This window comes from Olea europaea, unplaced genomic scaffold, assembly GCF_002742605.1.
Source record: "Olea europaea var. sylvestris unplaced genomic scaffold, O_europaea_v1 scaffold437, whole genome shotgun sequence".
Taxonomy (NCBI): Eukaryota; Viridiplantae; Streptophyta; class Magnoliopsida; order Lamiales; family Oleaceae; genus Olea; species Olea europaea.
Window position 1 is genome coordinate 156,692 of NW_019262676.1, and position 21,685 is coordinate 178,376.

The following is a 21,685-nucleotide window of genomic DNA, read 5'->3' on the forward strand; positions in this document are numbered from 1 at the left end:
AATCTGAAACTGGAGGAAAATTTAAGAAGCCGGATTTAATTTAAATCTTATTTCTTGTCCTAATGCAGGAAGGTGATGTCACCGAGATCCGAAAGAAAGTTAATGTTTGCTTCCATAGTATGTCTCACTTTTTCTCTGATCCTGCAATTGCGGAGGAAAAGTTTCAGATTCTTGATCAGTTAGAAGATTCTAATGTTTGGAAAATTATGACCAGCCTTCTTGATCCAAATACTAGCTCTCTTCAAGCTGGTAGTTCACGGGTGAGACACTAAACAGAATCTGAGCTGGGAGCCTTCTCTTCTATGCTTCCCAGCTTTTTGGGAAGCCCTTAAGTTTAAAATGATAGCAAAAATATGTTCCATGTTTTATCAGACAATCTTGATTCTCCTGCAGAATGATTTACTGAGGGCCCTTGGTCAGAAGCATCAAATCTACGAGTTTCTGAGTTCTCTTTCATTAAAATGCTCGTATTTACTTTTCAATAAGGAGCATATCAAAGAACTTATTCTGGAGGCTGGTGTACTGAAATCTTCTGGAAGTACCGAGTTAATTTTATCTAGCATGAGCATACTTGTGGTATGACATTACTCTCTCTCTCTCTCATCCACACTGATCTTGAATGGTGAAATATATAGTATTGACACAGTTTGGTGTCTTTTTCATTTCTTTTTAAGTTGACATTTCACTATACATGAAACAAATTTATATTTTCAATCGACTTTACCAATCTCTCAGTGACGATATATGTGTTTTCCTGTTGATGTCTTTTTCCCGAATATAACACCTAGCGACGATTATTTGTGACAAAATATTTAATGATGCTACAGTGTGCAATAGTTGCTAGGAATCTGAGCTTGAAAATTATGATTGATCCACTCGGTTATCAATATACAGAATAACAATGGAAAAATTGTGAATTTTAATTTTCTGGATTAATCTTCGTGCTATATGGAAGTTTCTTTAGATTAGTCTCATAATCTTACTACTCTTGTTGTTTCCTGGTAATGTTAGAATCTTTATTCATATTCTATGATGAATTTCAGATTCTTGTACGTTTCAGTCCTTTGCTGCTTGGCGGGATTGAAGAAGATTTGATACATCTTCTTGAGGACGACAATGAAATATTTAAGGAAGGTGTTTTGCATATTCTTTCAATGGCCGGGGGAAACATCAGAGAACAGCTGGGAGTTTCATTGAGGTATAAACTTATGATTAATTGATCTGTAATTTACGTACTCACATTTATGCATGTATTTGATTTCTGTTTTGAAATGCTATATTTCCTTTTAGATCATTAGACCTTATGCTGAAGCAAATATGCATTGAGGGTAGCCGAAGGCAGGCAAAGTATGCAGTTCATGCCCTTGCATCAGTAAGAAAAGATGATGATTTCACGTCACTATCTGTTCTCTACAAGGTTTCTAATTACCTAATCATACATAGCCAGTTTTCATCTGCATGGGCTTTTCAATTTCCTCTGGAGTTTATTTTTCTTTTTCTTTTTCAAGAGATGTCGATGATAGCCATAATCTATTTGTTTCTCATATGGACAGAGGCTTGTTGATATGCTTGAGAAAAAGTCACATTTGCCAGCTGTATTACAATCTCTTGGATGTATAGCACGGATTGCTATGCCAGTGTTTAAAACAAGAGAAAGTAATGTTGAAGAGTTCATAAAGAAAAACATACTGGAGAGCATCCATGTACGCTGTTTGAAAAGTTATTTTGATCTGTTATTTGTTTTCTCTTGTTTACGGAATTTCATGTAAAACATGCTCTCACCTGCAGATATCGGGAGATGAAGTGAATGAATGTTGGAAAGCCAGAAGTGAGATTTGTTCACTAAAGGTGCATCTGCCAGAGTATTTTTTGTCCCCCCACCACCATCTATAACTAGAGCACCCTCTTAGCAGAAATTTATGCAGTAAATGCTAATCTGAATGATTTGCAGATTTTTGGTCTTAAAACATTGATCAAGAGTTATTTACCTGTCAAAGATGCTCATCTTCGTTCTGGTATTGATGACCTTGTGGAAATTCTAAAAAACATACTCACTTTTGGAGAAATCTCAAGACACATTGCATCAAGGTAACCAGTTTTATGGTGTTTTGAACTTTTAGAGTTGACATATGTAAATTTTGGAGTATTGCTTAATTATCTTGGCCACTAACATGGATTTCCTTTGGCACGTTTCAGTTCGGTTGATAAGGCTCATTTGAAGCTTGCTGCAGCAAAAGCTGTTCTTCGTCTATCAAGGCACTGGGAGCATAAAATTCCTGTTGATGTCTTTTATATGACCTTGAGAACTTCTGAGGTAGAGTTTTATTTACCTGACAGTATTCCACTGTTCATGCGATGATAGTTCTCACGGCTGCTACACAAAAACAATTTCTTACAGTCACCTTGAATCTGTGCAGACTAATTTCCCTGAGGTAAAAAGGCTACTACTCAATAAGGTTCATCAATATGTAAAGGACCAGATTTTAGACCCGAAGTATGCTTGTACCTTCGTACTTGATTATGGATATCAGCAGCTTGATTTTGAAGAGGTGTAATATACTTAACTGACCCGTCTCTTGCACTTGGAAGCACATTCACAGTTTACGTAGCTTTGAAACATCACACAAATTTATTAGATGAGACCTACATAAATTTCTTATCTCCTAATATATTTGGCAGAACAAATGCAAGTTGAATGATATCATACATATGTGGAAGCAAGAAAGGGCACACGAAGTTTCTACACAATGTGATGCAAATTCTGCACCATTTTATCCTGAGTACATTCTCCCATATGTGGTTCATGGTTTTGCTCATCATTCTTCTTGTCCTAATGTTGATGAATGCAAAGATGTCAAAGCATTTGAAACTATTTACAGGTATTTTATGTTGACAATTATCATTTATAATGATGTTTCAAGATTCACATGGAACTAATGGAGATTAAAAGCAGTTTATAATGGCTAATTTTGGATTCACTAATTTGAGTTCTTCTTGTGATGACTGGATTTAATATTCATAATGATTATTTTGAATGTGACAGTTCCACTGCCAAAAATACTCTCTTTTGGGCTGTTATGATGTTGGGAAAAAAAGGCATCTCATGGCATCTACACTGTGAAAACTTGTCTAAGAAATTATGAGAGATAGTCTTTGAGTGTGTATGTATTGAACCTGTTCGATAGTGATTATGAGAATTGATTTTTTGACCGTTAGTGAGAAAAGCAGGTCCCACTCGTGAGTGAGGAAGTCAAAAATGACGGATGGAATAATGAAATAACGGTTATTTTTTGGAGGTAAAAAATTGCTAACAAACGGGGTTATATTCTGAAAGCGATTGTCCTCTGTAAATTGTTAAACACACAACAGGAATACAATTTTTGTCAATAAACATGTGAGTATAAGATGTGTGGCATTGGAATTTCATATAAATTTCTTAAACTGCTTTCTACAAAGAGGTGAATATTGTTGGTAAAATCAATTATCAAACTTTTGTGTAGCACATGCATGGAACGATAAAGCTGAAGCTGTAATAATGCATCTCCCTATAAATAAAATTGATGTAAATATTTTTGAAATATTTGCGATGATAATTGGTTCTCGGTGAATTTTATCTTCATCATCCATGCCTTTGCCATAGCTATTAAAGTCTTTTGGACATGTATCCATTTTAGGCAATTGTATTTACTCCTGTCCATGCTGGTAACTGGAGATGAAGACGGAAAATCTGATGACAGTATTAGCAAGGAGAAAGAAAGTATTTCGTTGTTATATTCTATCTTTCTGTGTATCAAGCGCTCAGAAGATGCTTTTGATGCAACCAAGTCCAAGGTTGGGTATTAGATACTGCCATGTTTATTTCACCTTGTAGCATTAGAAATCCCTTCATTTTAAATAGAAAGAATATTTTCACATGTACAATATAAACACAGACGAGAGGCCAAGAAAGGAAAAAGGACAGAGGAAGTTGTACCTCCAGGAAAAAAAAGAGAGGAAATAATACCTGCTAGAGAACTAATGAGATTAGTGTAGTTTTTACGTCATTTGATCTGAATGTTAAATATTACAGAACTCCTACGCTCTCTGTGACCTTGGGCTGTCAATCGTTATGCGATTAGCTCCAAAAAATCTTCAAGACCTAGGTGCATCAGTGGTGTTACCTCCAACTCTATACAGACCACTTGAGAAGAAAGAAGGAGAGGACCTGCTGGTACGCTCAATCTCCCTTTATCTGAAAATGAAACTTCTTTGATCTGCATTCATTAATTGAATGCCTCGAAAGCGGAACGTAATTTGCTACTTCTACTTGGCTTTGGATAGATTCTGATATCTGTTGAGTAGATGCAAATCATGTTCATATGATATGGATGTTTTTTATTATTTTTTGATGCTGTAGTAATGTTTAGTAGGAACTTTTTGGCTTCACCATCACCTCTATTACATAACCTCTAGTTGGGCCTCTTTCAGTTACTTTCTAGCTTTACCGAAAGTTGAAAACTGAACTCCTAAATCGAGAAGATCGATTCTTCCCCACCCACCCACAAACCTCCAAATCCCTGCACATGCACACATTGGAGGTATATAGATAGGTGCTGGGTAGATAGAGTCGGTCCAGTGAAATATTTTCTTCGAGTACTAGAAGTGATCCTGTTCAACAGTTGATCATATAGTTCAATCTGACATTATAAAATCTCCTGATTATGATCTCTATGACTCTGTTTATGGTTTATATGCATGACAGACATACTTCTTATATTTGTACTAGGCTGGTGAAGAGAAGACATGGCTGGCTGATAAGAGCTTCTTGGCCCACTTTGAATCACTAAATTTTGAAGCTAATGGAACTGTAAGTTCGAAAAATACTGCCACCTAATGGATAAATAATTTTAGCACTGTTACTTACACTGCTTGACAATTTAAGTACAATGGAACTTTAAGTTTGAAAAATATTGCAACCTAATGGATAAATAATGTTGGCACCTCTATTGCACGGATACTGACAACTTGTCCATGTCCAACATGTGTCCACCGGATACAAACACTCTATCATAGTCATTTTCTTTTTTATCAGAATTATTGTATATCTTTAATTTAAAATTTTTATTAAATAACAAATAGGTACTTATATCTAAAAGAATTTAACAAGAAAAATTTACAACAAGTATAAAACTAAATTTATACTATATAAATGGAGAATTTTAAATAATATAATCAACGTGTCGATGACGTGTCATATTAGTAGGTTTTTGAAAAAGCACATGGTGGTGTGTCCAACATGTATTTTGACGGACACACTTTCTGTGTTGGTGCATTATAGGTTAGCATTGTTACTTACATTGCTTGACAATTTTAATCCAATGGCACCTTGCCAACTTCAGGTTAATATAGAAATTGTTGAGGATCAGATCATGAAGGACAGTGAAACAGATGGCAGCGAGATGCAATTAGGAAAATTTGTGAAACGTGTGAAAGCAAAGGGAGTAAAGTGGAAAAGAGAGGTGACTGATGAGTTTGCATCTGCTGGAGTGGGAAGTAAAAATGATATTGATATCTTGAAAACTGTGAAGGAAATAAGTATGGATAATTTAGGCACAACTGGACAGTTTGAGTCTAATAAGAGTCATGAACATGTTTATAAAAAAAGTAGACATGGTCATAAGTGTCAGATGGAGAAAACGATCTGTAGTGAATCAAAGGATGTTTCTGTACCAACACAGAGGAGATCATCATCTGCTCAAGGTTACAAATCTCCCTCAGAGATTACTTCAGAGGGTTATATAAATCCGACTGATTTTAATGAATGGCGAATCTCTATTGGCTCTCCCAAAATAGATGAGGAATTTCAGGCTAGTTCAGAAGATAAATATGTGGAGGATATCATGATACCTGCAGAGTCAGACTTAATTTCTTATCCTAAAATGAAATCTAACTCCTCAACCTCAAAGCAGAAAGGCAAACGTGCTCATAGAGATCACGGCAAGGCCCATGACACTAAGGTAAGTTTTAATGCCGATGAAATTCCCAATTGCATATTATGTTTCATTAATGATTGTGTGGGTTTTCATATGTCCTTCAATTTGCCAGAAGCCTAAGAAAGTCGTGGAGACCGAGAGCACAAGTCTGATGAGTAATTCCACCAAATTGACAAAGAGACAAGAACGGAGAAGTGTTTTTGGGATGGAAAAGGTTAACACAGCCTATCTTTTCTGCATTTTCTTGTATAATGTTCTGTGCTTTTAAATGGAACTTGCTTTGTACTCATAAGTACTTTAATCGTCATGTGGCAAATTAAAAGAGTCTAAGCATACGAATCTAACATGCATCAAATTGGCAAACCATGGTCTGAAGAATGAAGTATATAATGAGAACCAGTAATTTACTGTCATAACCTTTTAGATCCAACTAAAAACCAGAATGGCTGTAGGTTAATTTTAATTGGTTTCTTCTACGGTTTAGAATGCTAAATTTGTTGCAACTTCTGTTTTGATAATATCACTCAATTCTGATGGTAGTTATTTCTCTTTTAGTGCACATCAAGGGACAATGGACGTTTCACAGAGGACTTGATTGGATGCAGAATCAAAGTTTGGTGGCCAACGGATAAGATGTGAATGTTTCTTGATTTAGTTGAAAAACAATGATCTTTGTGTCATTTTTGTGAAAAGGGCGATTTTAAGTATAGGATGTTAGGCTTCAGACAACATTTTCTGGCAATATAATTTTGAATCTCTCCCCAAAATTACTTACCCCTTGAGGAATTTCTTTAACATTTTGGATCCCTGAATGGTTCCAATGTCAAGTTTGCATCAATCTCATGTTAAAAGGGGGGAAAACTTCATCTTCTTACCTTGTATGTACCATTTTCATCTTAATGGCCAATAAGATATAGAGATCTTTCTTGCAGCTTTGGTAGCCATGCTTCACTGAGCTTCAAATAAGACACTTCCTTCAGTTCATGGTTATTGACCTCCATGTTATATAATCACACACTAAATATTTATCATTCTTTATGAGCGAGTCAACCTATTTGCTATGTTTTCTTAGTTCCTGTTTTACACCAGAAATAGAATACCTGTTTCCATAGGTGACAACACAAGAGTGCTGGTAATCATTAATAACATTGCAACATGTTTTCTATTGTTGCTTCTTGACTGTGTAACAAGTATGCTGCTGCAAGATACAGAGTATATGTTGTAACTGTCTAACTGTACAGGTTCTATGAAGGTGTTGTCAAATCTTTTGACTCCCGAAAAAAGAAGCATGTGGTAAGCTGCATTTTTGCTTCCTCATTCATTATAGTTAACAGAGACCAACTTTATTATGGTTAACCTTTTATCTCTCACTGTGTTTTTCTTATTAATTTGTTTCAAAGATATCATACGATGATGGAGATGTGGAAGTTCTTCAATTAGAGAAGGAGCTCTGGGAACTTCTTGACAATGGCCAAAAAGCTTTGAAGGTTTAAATATTTATGTCCACCATATTTTTTAATAAGAAGTACTGGCGGATTTTTGGTGGCAGCCACTGCACCCGCTGGACTTAGAGTAAAAAATACATCTAAAATCCTCTCAAAACTCTAAAATTCGGTTTATTTCTTTCTCATACCTTGTATCTTTTTTGTCTTGCTGGTTTGCTTTCAAGTTTGATACTTGTTTGTTTGAAGTGTGTGGATTAAACATTTCCAGAATTTTTATTGCATCTTTTCATACCATGGCTGTTTTAATATGTAAACAATTACGGAAGAAAAATATTATTACCTACAGAATAAATTGATGATTGTAGTGCAGGATTGATGTTGCACAACTTCTTACAAATCATAGCCTAAGAATTTTGATTATGATTACAATGTTAATCTCCCATGTCAAATTGGAGAAGCATGCTTACAAATGGATCCTTGATGATTAATAATGAGTCCCTTGTGTAGCATTTTGAAGTATGAAAACATGTAAAGATTAATTCATTGAAAGAACAATTGAGACATTTTAATATTCTTTGTTACTACAGTATTTCAGAACTTTTATACTTTATGCCCACGCTATAATAAGTTCTTGGCTCTGCCCCTGAGTATACGTGTTTGGTTCTGGTTTACCTTTGAGCAATGATGATGACTTCAGGTCTAACATGATTTCTACATGGTGCAGCAGTCAAATTCCACGAAGGGTTCCCGTCCTAAAGGAGTGTAAGTTCTACCTTCTTGTACCATTCCCAATTTACAGTTATGTATGGTTATGTTGGATAGGATACTATAGTTTCTCATTCAATTGGCCATCTCTTTCTCTGAGTTTGTGTGTATACTTGTGCGTATGTCATGCGTGTGTTTGTTGTGCATTTGTCGTGCATGTATCGTGCATGTATAGTGCGTTTTTCATGCAATTGTCGTGCATATATCGTGCGTTTGTCGTGCATGTACAGATCATCCAAGAAAATTAGTTGCAAATAGTTGACTAGGAATATATCCGTGTTTCAGTATCTTATGTACTTGAATTGACTGACAGATCTCCATCACTTCGAGGGAAAGGAACAAAAACCTCAGGGAAAACTCTGAAGCAGAGACAGCATGGTGTATTAAAGAGTAGTTTCTCCACCAAAAGTGAGGGAAGCCCTGGTGTTAAACACTCTGAATCCGTCCCAAAGTCCAATGTTGATGATTTAGACTCAGGTGAGGATCTTACTGTCTAAAGTTGTTGGTTATAGAATCAAATTTCTTTTCTTGTCAACGGTATTTTGTCCTATTGTCAAGTATTCATTTTTCTATGTTGCCAAATCACTATATTTGAGATTCTCGATTGACTCTTCTGTGTTACTTGACAATTCAGAGGAACAGAAATACAGGTTTGCATATGGTGCAGCTGATGAGGATCAAACGGGCAAGGATGAGAAACAAATAGAGGAATGCGATTCTGAAGATACTCAGAGTGAGGATGTCGACAGACCCCATCGTGTTGCTCTCAGGTCTGATAATAACAGAGTTTATTCTACAGACGAGAAGCGATCAGGTGGGACCCGGAAAGAATCCAGGCAGGACGCTGAAGAAGCAGATGACGTAGATAATCATCCAAATGCTTTAGATCAACCGAGCAAGAAGACTGCATCTGCTGATTTGGATGCAGATTATTCAGACAACGAGCCTCTTGTACTGATATACAGCTATCTATCACTTTCATATAAATATACGTCTTTGCATTCGAACCCTCTATACTAATACAGTTTTTGTCAAACGTAGGGTATGTGGAAGTGTCGAGTCTGGAATAACCGGAGGGCAATAGTTTAGCAGGGGAAATTATCTCAAGTCTGCCGTTTATCTTTGGAATGTAAGAAGATAATTCCTTTCTTACGCATGCAGATCCCCTGGAGTACAGCAAACAAAAGAAATGTAGCTTAACAGATAGTAAGAAGGAGAATTTGTGCAGTCTTGAAATGGAGCAAATGCCTTCTTAATATTTTGCTAGGGTCGAGTTTTTGTATAGCTATAATTCTTGGCTCATATTTTGTAGCTTCGCTACCAACTTTTTATAGTTGTAACTTACTGGAAAGTATGATGATAGTGAGTCCGTTTTTCATACTTGCAATGTCAATAGTATTTTGTAATCATGCTATGATTTAATGCTCAAATTTTTTGTGCTCTTTCAAACTTCTAATAAAAACGTGAATGGGATGCAACTATGGATACAACAGTAAAGCAATCTCATTTTACCGTTCACGCTATTTTCCCTCCTTTTTTTTATTATAAATAAAAAAAAAAATTGCTTCGACCATGTCGACAACCATGCTAACCGTATTCTACAATCATACTCCTTATTTTCCTTTTTATTGATATTTTCATTTCTAATTTTTTTTTTTTTTTTGAATTTTGATTTTGTTGGACCACACTAGATATTCTCACTTCACCTTTGATTCTCTTTTTTTTTTCTTGGCTGTCAAGCTTGCTGTCAGCATGGGAAGACAACAATAACGTTGGATATCTACATCTACAGAGGTTGATTTTCTTCGATCCATATTTGATGGAGAAAATAAAAGTCCAAATAATGCAGAAATTCTACATATAGTCTTCACCTTATCGTTATACAATCCTGTTATTTCTGAAAAAAAATTGTTAGTGATTGGTTTAAGAATAGGCGAGCTTGTGAAAGAGAAACCAGACGTGCATTGAGAATCCTCAACTGAAAAATCTGATGCAAGAAGTGCAACCTCGTTCTGCAAATCGACATTTAAGGACCTTCAGTTTAACATGTTGTATTTAGTAGTGTTTATGCTTTTTTGGATGCTTGTATTTGTTTTGATCAGATTTTGTCAAAAATAAAAAATTGAGGTGCCAGATGGTGCATGAGTTCAGAACTCTCTACGAGAAATCAGCTTACTAATTTTTTTTTACCAATTTGAACAAGCTAATTTTGTAGTTGTTTTTTTATATAATAATTATGTTTAGTTTTTAGTTTGCTGTTTTAATCTGTTATTGTAAAAGAAAAAAATTTTGAAGGCCCCGCACTGTGCGAAAAGTGTGCGGAGAGTGCGAAGGGAAGAGTGATCTCTTCGCACACTTTGGAGAGATGAATTTCATCTCTGTGAACTGTTCGAAGATTTTTTTTTAGCGGTTTTTTTTTATATAATATAGTTTTCTTTATATATGAAATGTTTTTTTGTTATAATTTCCTTTTTTTTCAAATTTTTTTCCTTCCATGATGCTAATTAACATTTTCAATAAGGGAATAAGGAGAATGAGTGTGAGTGCAGAAAAAATTGGTAAATGAAATACTTCTATATTGCCATCTTCTAATTCTTCTACTACAAAAATTTAGAAAAAAAGCAGAGGATTTTGTTGTTGTGATGAAAATGTTTTTAGTATGATTTATTTATTTCTACATCTTTTTAAAAAAGTTGTTAGTGTTTGCCTTTGTATAGTTTTTTGTTCCTCCGTACTCCGCGCACAATTCACAGAGATATATTTAGTTTTTAGTTTGCCATTTTAATTTGTTATTGTCAGAGAAATTTTTTTTGAAGACTCCGCTCTGTGCGGAGAGTGCACTCCACACTCTCCGCACACTTAGGAGAGATGAATTCATGTCTTCGAACTATTCGAAGAAATTTTTTTTAGCGGTCTTTTTTTATATAATATAGTTTTCTTTATATATGAAATGCTTTTTTTCGTTATAATTTCCTTTTTTTTTTATTTTCTTCCTTTTATGATGCTAATCAATATTTTGAATAAGGGGAATGAGTGTGAGTGTTGAATATGCAGAAAAAATTGGTAAAGGAAATACTTATGTTTTGTCATCTTCTAATTCCCCTGCTACAAAAATCTAGAAAAAAAGAAGAGGATTTTGTCATTATGATGGAAAGGTTTTTAGTATGATTTATTTACTTCTACATCTTTTTAAAAAAAGTTTTTAGTGTTTGCCTTTGTATAGTTTTTAGTTTATTATCTTGTTGTGCTTGTATTTGTTGTATTTGTTTATTGGTCCGAAAACTCCTCTGCACTCCGCACACAATTCACAAAGATCAATTATCTCTGCGAACTCTTTGAAGTTTTTTTTTTTTTTAATAACTCTTGTTTGGGCATTTTTTATATATAACTATGTTTATGTTTAGTTTATTTATATGGAATGCTTTTTTTTTTTACAATTTCCTTTTTTTTGATATTTTTCTTGTAGGTGATGCTAATCAACGTTTTGAATTAGGAGGAGAATCGGGCGACGTGAGCATGAGTGTTGAATATGCAGAAAAAATTTGTAAATGAAGTATTCCTGATCAACCTTATGTTTTGCCATCTTCTAAAATTTGTTGTTATTGTGGTACTACAAAATTCTATAGAGAAAGCAAAGACTTTTGTTGTTGTGATGGAAATGTCAAATTACAGTTATATGATATAATTTCTGAAATGTATGAATTATTTACTTCCACATCTAAAGAGGCTGTAGCTTTTAAAAATTTTATTCGTAGTTACAACAATCATTTTGCGTTTACTTCATTTAGTGTTAAGTAAGACAGAATTGTGTAAGAATAATAAAGGCATATATACTTTTAGAGTTCAAGGACAAGTATACCATTTCATAAACTCGCTTGTGCAAAAGAATGAGAATCCAACGTATTTACAGTTATACTTTTATGATACTGGAAATGAAATTTGTAATAGACTGAATACTTCTGACAAGTTTTGTGAGTTTACTTTAAGAAAGTTGATAAATGTTCTAAACAAAAATCCCTATTCAAAGTTTTTCCGATGATTAAGTGAAGTTATTGATTTAGAATCATGTTGTATTTTACTAAAGTATAATCCTGCTGTTAATCAAAGAGTATATAAATTGCCAACATCAGAAAAAGTGGCTGTAGTTTGGGTTGACGATGACCCATCTACAAATACAAGAGGTCAGGATTTATTAATTTATGGGCATTCAGGTAATGCATATAAAGTTCAATACTATTATGGTTGTTATGATCCTCTCCAATATCCACTACTTTTCTCGTATGGAGAACTTGGATGGCATGAAGGTATTGAAAATGTGAATGTAAGTGTTTCACAAGCTCGGGTTTGTCAGAATTTAATAAAAGTTAATCATGTTCATTCTACGGATCAATTATTGGAAGTAGAAGACTATGGTAAACGATTTTAGTAATTTCTATTTTTTAAACAATTTTATTTATGTTATTAATTGAATTTAGTGAATGAAATTTTTGTTGATATATTTTTTTCCTTCTTCCAGTTTTGAAGGCAAGGAAAAAACGAATAACTGTATCATGTCAAGAATATTCTTGTTACAAGCTTCAAATCAGGTGTGTAAATAATTGTATTCTTTTACATGCTGGCAGACTTTTACAGTAATATGTTGTGGATATGTATGTGAAAATTGAAACAACAAGATTAAACTACTTTCGTAATAACCAAAAGTTTATAAGAGCTGAACTATATCAGAGAATTGTAGATAGCATACAAAATGGTGAGAATAGAGGTTATAAAATTGGTAAATCATTAGTGTTGCCTTCTGGTTTTGTTGGGGGTCCTAGGAACATGACTAAAAGATATATGGATGCAATATTTTTAGTTTAGAGATATGGTAAACCAGATGTGTTTTTCACGATGACATGTAATCCAAGTTGACCTGAAATAAAATGTGAATTGAAACACAGTGATGAAATACAGAATAGAGCAGATTTATTAGTACGAATATTTCGTGCCAAGTTTGAGGAATTGAAGATAGATTTGGTTAAGAGAACGTTGTTGGGTCCTATTGCTGCATATGTTTATGTGATTAAATTTCAGAAAAGATGATTACCTTAGGCTCATTTTCTCCTTATATTTAAACGAAATTCTGATATCGGAAACTCTGTACAAGTCGATGAAATTATCTCATCAGAAATACCAGACAAAAAGAATACCCTTAACTACATGCTACTTTTATAAAACATATGATGCATGGTACTTGTGAGAATTTGAATCCTAAGAATGTTTGTCTGGAAAAGAATTTTGTGTGTAAAAATAAATATCCGAGAGATTACGTTGAAAATATTTCTTTGGGTAATGATTCCTACCCACTTTTCAAGTGTCACAATGATGGTGTAAGTGTTAAAATAAAAGGGTGTATGTAAGATAATAGACGAGTTGTACCGTATAATCCTTACATTTTAGCTAAATATGATTTTCACATTAATGTGGAGGTGTGTTCTTCTGTTAAAACTGTTAAATATCTATACAAGTACGTATATAAGGGACATGACCACATTCATTTTACTTTAAATAAAGAAACAAACGAAGAATTCATTGATGAGATTTCAAACTACCAAACAATTAGATGGATATCTCCACCTGAAACTATGTGGAGGATATTTAGTTTTGATTTATTTGATATATCTCCTACAATAATCTCTTTACAGTTACATACTAAAGATGCTCAAACGGTTACATACAAGGAGACATATGATTTATCAAAGGTTATAAATAAGGATTTTGTTTACCGAACAATGTTAAAAGAATTTTTTAGAATGAATATTTCAAATGAAAAGGCAAAAACTCTACTGTATAAAGATTTTCCAACCTATTTCGTATGGGATACATCCATGCGAATTTGGACTCCCAGAAAAAGCAAAAATGTTATTGGTAGAATAGTCAGTGCTAATCCATGTGAAGGTGAGAGGTATTTTTTAAGAGTTTTACTAAATCATATTAAAGGGTCAAAATCTTTTGAATATTTAAAAACAGTTAATGGTATTGTTTTATCTACTTATTTTGAAGCAGCACTTTCCCATGGTCTTCTTAGTGGAAATAACTATTCTGAGATGTGTTTATCTGAGGCAGTTGCTTACCAAATGCTCATATCATTGCAACAACTATTTGCCAATGTATTGAGTTTATCTTGTTCTACAAATCCAAGGAATTTATGGGATAAATTTAAAAATTTCATGATAGAAGATTATTTACATAAAGGTTTCACACAACAAAGTGTAGAGATGAAAGCTTTACAATATATAAATTCTTTCTTAGAAGGTGTTGATAAGAATATAATTGATTTTTGCTTGGTAGATTTTGATTTAACTATAAATGATGGTGATATTTTTGAAACCATGATTGTCGAAAAAATAACTAATATTAATTTTTAATCAGACATACATTATAGTGAGAGTTTAAATAAAGAGCAACAAAATGCCTATGATATTATTTTGGATTGTGTTTTAAATGATAAGAATGGAATGTTTTTTATTGATGGTCCAGGAGACACTGGAAAAACATATTTATACAAGGCATTACTTTTTTGTCTATGGTCTCGAAATCTTATCACACTAACAACGATATCATCAAGTGTAGCTGCATCTCTATTACCAGCTGGTAGAACAAGACATTCAAGATTCAAAATTTCGCTTGAAGTAAGTTGTGATATGCACTGTTCGGTGAGTAAATAGTCTGCGCTTGGTAAACTTTTAACATTGGCTAAACTAATAATCTAGGATGAAGCACCAATGGTTCATAAATATGCTTTTGAGGCTTTAGATAAAATGTTAAGAGACATTACTGAATGTCAATTACCATTTGGTGGGAAAAGTCAGTGTGTGGATGAGATTTTTGACAAGTTTTACCAATAGTACAAAGAGGAACAAAAGATGATATAATGAAAGCAAGTTTAGTTTTTTCGCATTTATGGTCTTCTTTTACACAACTAGCATTAATCGAAAATATGAGAGCTAAATTAGATCCTTCATTTTGTGAATATTTACTGAAAATTGGGAATGGAAGAGAGAGAACACATTTATGCCAAATGATTACACTTCCTGAAAATATTACCATCAATTTTGAAGATAAATTTAAATCATTGAAGGAATTAATTAACATTGTATTTCTCAATTTCCTGACATATGGAAACAACCTACATATTATGATGAATATAATTATTTTAACCCAAAAAAATGAATATGTAGATTTAATAAACAATATGTTGCTTAAAGAAATTTCGGGAGAGAAAGTTACATTTATTAGTTTTGATGAAGTGATTGATAAAAATGAAGGTTTTATTGATGAAGATTTTTTGAATAGTCTAGCTCTAGACGGTATACCTCCACATGAGCTCATATTGAAAAAAAATGGTCCAGTTATGTTGCTCAGAAATATCAATCCTGCAGAAGGTTTATGCAATGAGACTAGATTTATTTGTCGTGATTTTAAGCAGAATGTTATCTTGACTGAAATTGGGACAGGAGAATATTGTGAAAAGCAAGTATTTTTACCTAGAATTCCATTCATTCCTCTTGAAGGCGATAAACAATCTGTACCATTTGAAAGAACTCAATATCCAATTCGTCCATGTTTTGCAATGACTATTAACAAATCTCAAGGTCAAACTCTAGATTTTGTTGGCTTATATCTTCCAAAACCTATATTTTCCCATGGCCAATTGTATGTTGCATTGTCCCGAGCTAGAACAAGAAAAAATATAAAAAGTTCTGATCAAACCTTTTGTCAAAAACAAATTACATATTTGTTGTACCAAAAATATTGTTTATCATGAAATCTTGAATTTAGTTCACGGTAAATATTAGAATCTTCAAGTATATGCTTAATTGTTTGTTATAATTCTTTATTGATTATATTTGTTTTTACAAACACAAAATTAATAATAAATCTAGACTTATGATTTCTGATTGTCATGATGAAATATTAATTTTGCAAAATTTTATCATTGCAAAAACGATTTCTGAAGTTATTCTTTCCAGAAATATATTAATTAGTCGTCATGTTTTGTATTTTCTGAATATAAGTATTAATCACACATAATTTTTTTAATTGTCTTACTTTTTTCTGTTTACTAATCATCATTTGTTATTCATATTAGGCTGTGTAGCTGTCAGATGTTGCGTGGTGGTTAATATGAATACAATTGGGAAAGCTGATATTTAGAAGTTTAGATACAGATGAAGAAACCATTTCTAGAAACCACTTCTACAAGTTAAAATAACTTAATCATTTTAGCATTCCATAATTATATTCTTCTGTAAATATATTCCTATGGTAAGTGATATTATTACAAAACACACAGGTTCATTCTACTTTTAAACATCTTCTTGAAGTTGAATCCATGTATATATGTGTGTTGATGTAACTATATATGTATTAATATATAACATATAAGAGAATATTATGTTTTAGTTAGAAAGATTGTAGTATTTTTTAATTGAAAAGAAAGGAAAAAGTGTAATTTTTATAAAAATCTTTATGCAATAGTTTAAGATAATTAATGAAAAAGTGAAATGGATAAACATAAATATTAAACATTATTGGTGTGCAAAATTTCATAGACGAGTTAGAGTTCCATCGTTGTGGTTTTTTTTGTAAACCATGAACATTGGAGATTCACGATTTAATAATTCAAATACACATATATCTCCAATTTGTAGTTGCTTCTCTGTCAAAAAATTGGCCCAGCCTACAGTAAGTCGACGCATCACACCGTTTGGTCTTGAATTTGCAGTGATATCCCAGTTGTGATGTAAAGAATCATGAATCCGAACATTCCGCACATATCTTGGTAGATGGTGTCTTACAAACCTTCCTGGTATAGACTTCAAAAAAATATGGATGCTGATGTTAAGATTAAAAAAATGTGAAAACGGTAAATATAGAATGATATATTAAAGATAGCCTACAATTTCTCGATGGTTGTTTCGATTTAGCGTTAGTGTTACTTCAAATGCAGAATTATCCAGATGTAAAGCCTCATCCTCTTCAACATCAAAGCCGTATGTAACCTCCGATCTAGAATGATCAAACATCCTCATATTGAATGTTGAATTTTCATTATATTCAAATACTAAAACAAAATCATCCTGTAAGTTGTAATGGTCAAAAAATTGCTCACATCCATTAATCAAATATGTTTCTCCATTGATTGTTTGTAATTGTATTGTTACAATTATACCATCATACGAAGTTAATCGTACCCTATCACCTAATTCTTGTCTCCAACAATTGACAAAAGATGTAGGAAGCATCTACAATAAATGAAAAAAATATAGGCAGTAAATAAAACATTCATACAAATATGAAATGAAAGAAGATATTATATTTTATATAACTTACCAAACAGATGTTATGATTTAGTGAAACATCGATAATTTTGAAGAAGCTATGTGGCACATCCATTTTTGTGTTGATAAACTGCAGTATGTATTATTTTTAACACAATTAAAGATTGAAAATTATATATCATTTAAAACTACGAATTTATTTTGAAAGAATTGTAGTAAAAGAATTAAGAAAGAAACACTATATTAAACCTGATTTTTTCGAAGAAAGCTTGGTATGTAAAGATAAAGATATATAAATTGGTTAAATATAAAGAAATGGTATGAGAAGCTATTTAAACTAAACAATACTTGTCCTTTTTTGAGAAAAGATTTGACAATAGCTTCATGGGGTCGGAATATTGAAATAGACAAAGTAAGAAATGGACAAAGTAGTTCAAACAAAACACTCTTCTCGGGATTATTTTTAGATACTTCTAGATTTGGTTAGAAATGAATTTTATTACTAAGATGTAAAGTCTTGAAATATAAAAAAAAAAAAATTGACTAATAAGATTAAGAAGAAATAAAAGTATAATTTTATGTAATTAACAAAAGAATAGTTTAGTTATACAATAAATCTGTCCAATTGGTTTGATACAATTAATAATTAATAATTTAAATTTCCAAAAAACAACACGCAAATGCTTCGCACAGTGCGGAGTATTAGCTAGAATGCTCCACACTGTGCGGAGCAACTTTACTATGGTTTGGTTAAGTGCAGACAACTTTGTTATGATTAAGACTGTAAAAAAAAATTGAATATATTAATAAAATTATTTGATTAATCAGTAAAACAATTAATAATTAATAATTTAGTAAATAAAAATTTAAATTAAAACAAAAGGAAAAAAAAAGGAAAGAAATACTCCGCACAGTGCAGAGTACTTGTTGGAGTTGCTCTACACTATGCGGAGCATTGGTAGGAATATTGAAATAGACAAAATAAGAAATGGATAAAGTACTTCAGACAAAACACTCTTCCCGGGATTATTTTTTAAATACTGCTAGATTTGGTTAAAAATGAATTTTATTACTAAGATGTAAAGTGTTGAAATAAAAAAAATGATTAATGAGATTAAGAAGAAATAAAAATATAATTTTATGAAATTAACAAAAGAATAGCTGCTAGATTTGGTTAAAAATGAATTTTATTACTAAGATGTAAAGTGTTGAAATAAAAAAAATGATTAATGAGATTAAGAAGAAATAAAAGTATAATTTTATGTAATTAACAAAAGAATAGTTTAGTTATATAATAAAACTGTTAAATTGGTTTGATATGGTCTAATATGTCAATCGATTGTTTGTTTACTGACAAAGCAAACAATTAATAATTAATAACTTGAATTGCCAAAAAAAAAAAAAACACGCAAATGCTTCGCACAGTGCGGAGTATTAGTTAGAATGCTCCACACTGTGCGGAGCAACGTTACTATGATTTGGTTAAGTGCGGACAACTATGCTATAATTAAGATTACAAAAAAAAAATTGGCTAATATATTAATCAAATTATTTGATTAATCAGTAAAACAATTATTAAACAATTAATAATTTAGTAAATAAAAATTTAAATCAAAACAAAAGGAAAAAAAAAGGGAAGGAAATACTCCGCACAGTGCGGAGTACTTATTGGAGTTGCTCCGCACTGTGCGGAGCATAAGCACGCCTGTGCGTAGCCACTCCACACTGTGTGGAGCAAAGGCTCCGCATATGAGTGTTTTCTTTTGTTTTCTTTTTTATTGAAATTATTATTTATTATTAATTGTTTGTGTCATGTGCCATACCTCTATCTCTCTGAATTTTACAAATCTTTTTTTTTTGGCATACACCCGTGGTAAATTAATCTATTCTCATTCCCATGTACTTATAAATTTCAGACTAATTCATTCCAATACATTATACTCTAGAATGTACTTATATATAATTTGTCATACTCTAGAATGTACTTATATAACTTACCATACTTCACCGATATTATTTATTTATTTTTTAACTTTAAACCATTTCATTTCTCTTGCACAAGAGTGATTTTTTTTCCTTTTTAGTGCTCCAAATAGTGCAGAGCAATTTTGGCAACTCCTCCATACTCTTGTAGAGCAAATTTTTTTCCCTTTTCTTTTGGAAATTTTTTTCCTTTTTTTATTCAAATTATTTTTTACTAAATAATTAATTATTATTAATTGTTTACTGTCGTGAGTTGCTTGTCATACCTTCACCATACTACCTTCTCCATACTGATATACATATCTTTTTTCTATCCCATACCGTACGAAACTAATCCATTACTTTGTATTTATATACTTACACATTTCATCACACACAGACTAATCCATTTCCATACATTATACTCTATAATGTACTTTTATATACTTGATAAAAAAATTTCAAGTTAATCAATCAACTGATTTACCTAGCCATACTTCACCGATTTTATCTCTTTTTTTTAAAAAAAAATTGACAAATTATACTATATCTATTTAAACCATTTCATTTCCCTTCTAAGATTACCATCCTCATAAATCTTCTGCTATACTCTGACTGCATTTGACATATTATTTATTTTAGATTAGATAAAATGGAAGAAGATTACAAACTCATCCCAGAAATTGTCTCAAAAAACGAGAAGTGGAAAGCCAAGGTCATTGTTATTGAAAAATAATCACCAAAACCTTCTAAACAGGGCAATGAAAGATATCAACATCTGGTGTTGATGGGTACTCAGGTAACTCTTCTTGTTGTTAGTTATAAAAGTTGGCTTCAACTTCAAAACTAAAACTATTAAGACTTCTCATTCATATATAATCAAATAACTAAGAAATTTCTCATCATTTTTCATTTTCATTTTTCAGGGAAATACTATCCAAACTACCTTATATGATTCTAATATCAGTGCTTTTGAGGATCAACTTGTTTTGGGGAAAACATGTGTCATTTCAAAAGCTTATGTGAAGAATAATACGGGAAACTACAAATATTCAATAGGATCTTATCACTGGATTATATCTGGACAAACTCGTCTTGTTGAACTAAATGAAGATAATCGGGAATTTATTTTTCAACATATCAGCTGACAGCTTTTCATGAAGCAGAAGAGTATATGGATATAGATGCTGATATAAGTAAGAAATACATATTTTTTGTTATTCATCATGTTATCTTGAATTATTCAATTATTTATTAGTTATTATATTTTTAGAAAAATAAGCAGAGAGACATTTTAAAATTTATACTTTCAGATATACTTGCGGTTGCAATTGATATGACGCCTAAACGAATGATTTAATCAAAATACGGCAACCAAATATGGGTACAGGATGTATTGCTCCTGGAGAAAAATTTCAAAACAATGATGCTTATACTTTGGGATCCCTTTGTTGATAGAGAATGTGTAGTAATAGCAGAGAATATTGAGAAAAAATCAGTCATCTTTGCAACACGTCTCAGAGTTACGTCTTTCTTTGGTATGTGTTATGTGTTTAGTTGCTGGTATGTTTTACATTACATCATATCAGCATATAGTACGGCATATATATGTGATAGTTTGCACATGTATATAGGTTTGAAATTGTTCAAAAAAGTCTGTACTACTTTCTTCATAAATACACCTTTCATCGAAATAAAAGAGATGACGGAATGGTATGTAGAATAAATTAATTTTATTTCATTATTCTTTTTTCCTATTCCCTCACCACTAGGGATAGTTTCTTGAGGTTATTTCACCTTATTTACTACATTTATTAGGGCTAAAGAAAATTCAATGAAAATAGATGATTTGATATTGAAAAAACCATACATGGAAAGAAGCTCCACAAATATTTCTCCACCTATGCGAAGTAAATGTACTCCTATTCAAAATCTTCAAGGACGTCTCTTAGCGGTAATGGTATTTATGACAAGTTTTATATATACATATAAAAAAATGTACATATATATTCCTTATTTCAGTTTTGACACCCTCTATGTTTTGACACAGCGAAAGTTTTATTGGGTAAATGGCACAGAGATTACAGACAAAATTGATAAAAAATCTTGGTACATGACTTGCAACAACTGTTATAAACGATCAAATGCTGATTTTGGAAAAACTTATCTCTGTATTTTTTACAAGAATCCAAACTCTAAATCTATTCCTTGGTATATT

At 32.1% G+C, this 21,685-nt stretch overlaps 2 protein-coding genes across 2 annotated transcripts in view; both read left to right on the forward strand.

Moving 5' to 3' along the window:
- Window positions 1-9,647, forward strand: part of LOC111387901 (sister chromatid cohesion protein PDS5 homolog A-like) — an 11,143-nt gene extending 1,496 nt beyond the window's left edge. The window contains exons 7-28 of the mRNA XM_023012509.1: window positions 69-260; window positions 394-576; window positions 1,044-1,198; window positions 1,291-1,417; window positions 1,554-1,703; window positions 1,789-1,848; window positions 1,952-2,088; window positions 2,197-2,314; window positions 2,418-2,549; window positions 2,680-2,879; window positions 3,675-3,831; window positions 4,070-4,210; window positions 4,766-4,846; window positions 5,379-5,996; window positions 6,085-6,186; window positions 6,528-6,607; window positions 7,214-7,265; window positions 7,373-7,459; window positions 8,142-8,179; window positions 8,496-8,659; window positions 8,817-9,133; window positions 9,224-9,647. Coding sequence (XP_022868277.1) covers window positions 69-260; window positions 394-576; window positions 1,044-1,198; window positions 1,291-1,417; window positions 1,554-1,703; window positions 1,789-1,848; window positions 1,952-2,088; window positions 2,197-2,314; window positions 2,418-2,549; window positions 2,680-2,879; window positions 3,675-3,831; window positions 4,070-4,210; window positions 4,766-4,846; window positions 5,379-5,996; window positions 6,085-6,186; window positions 6,528-6,607; window positions 7,214-7,265; window positions 7,373-7,459; window positions 8,142-8,179; window positions 8,496-8,659; window positions 8,817-9,133; window positions 9,224-9,271 — 3,339 coding nt within the window. The 3' untranslated portion in view covers window positions 9,272-9,647. The remainder of the gene's footprint in view (window positions 1-68; window positions 261-393; window positions 577-1,043; window positions 1,199-1,290; window positions 1,418-1,553; window positions 1,704-1,788; window positions 1,849-1,951; window positions 2,089-2,196; window positions 2,315-2,417; window positions 2,550-2,679; window positions 2,880-3,674; window positions 3,832-4,069; window positions 4,211-4,765; window positions 4,847-5,378; window positions 5,997-6,084; window positions 6,187-6,527; window positions 6,608-7,213; window positions 7,266-7,372; window positions 7,460-8,141; window positions 8,180-8,495; window positions 8,660-8,816; window positions 9,134-9,223) is intronic.
- Window positions 9,648-13,404: 3,757 nt separating this feature from the next.
- On the forward strand, window positions 13,405-16,378 carry LOC111387902. Its single transcript, XM_023012510.1, has 6 exons — window positions 13,405-13,510; window positions 13,622-14,536; window positions 14,702-14,877; window positions 14,935-15,068; window positions 15,518-15,816; window positions 16,314-16,378. Exons 1-6 carry the CDS (start codon window positions 13,405-13,407, stop codon window positions 16,376-16,378), a joined length of 1,695 nt encoding a protein of 564 aa, XP_022868278.1.
- Window positions 16,379-21,685: the final 5,307 nt, after the last annotated feature.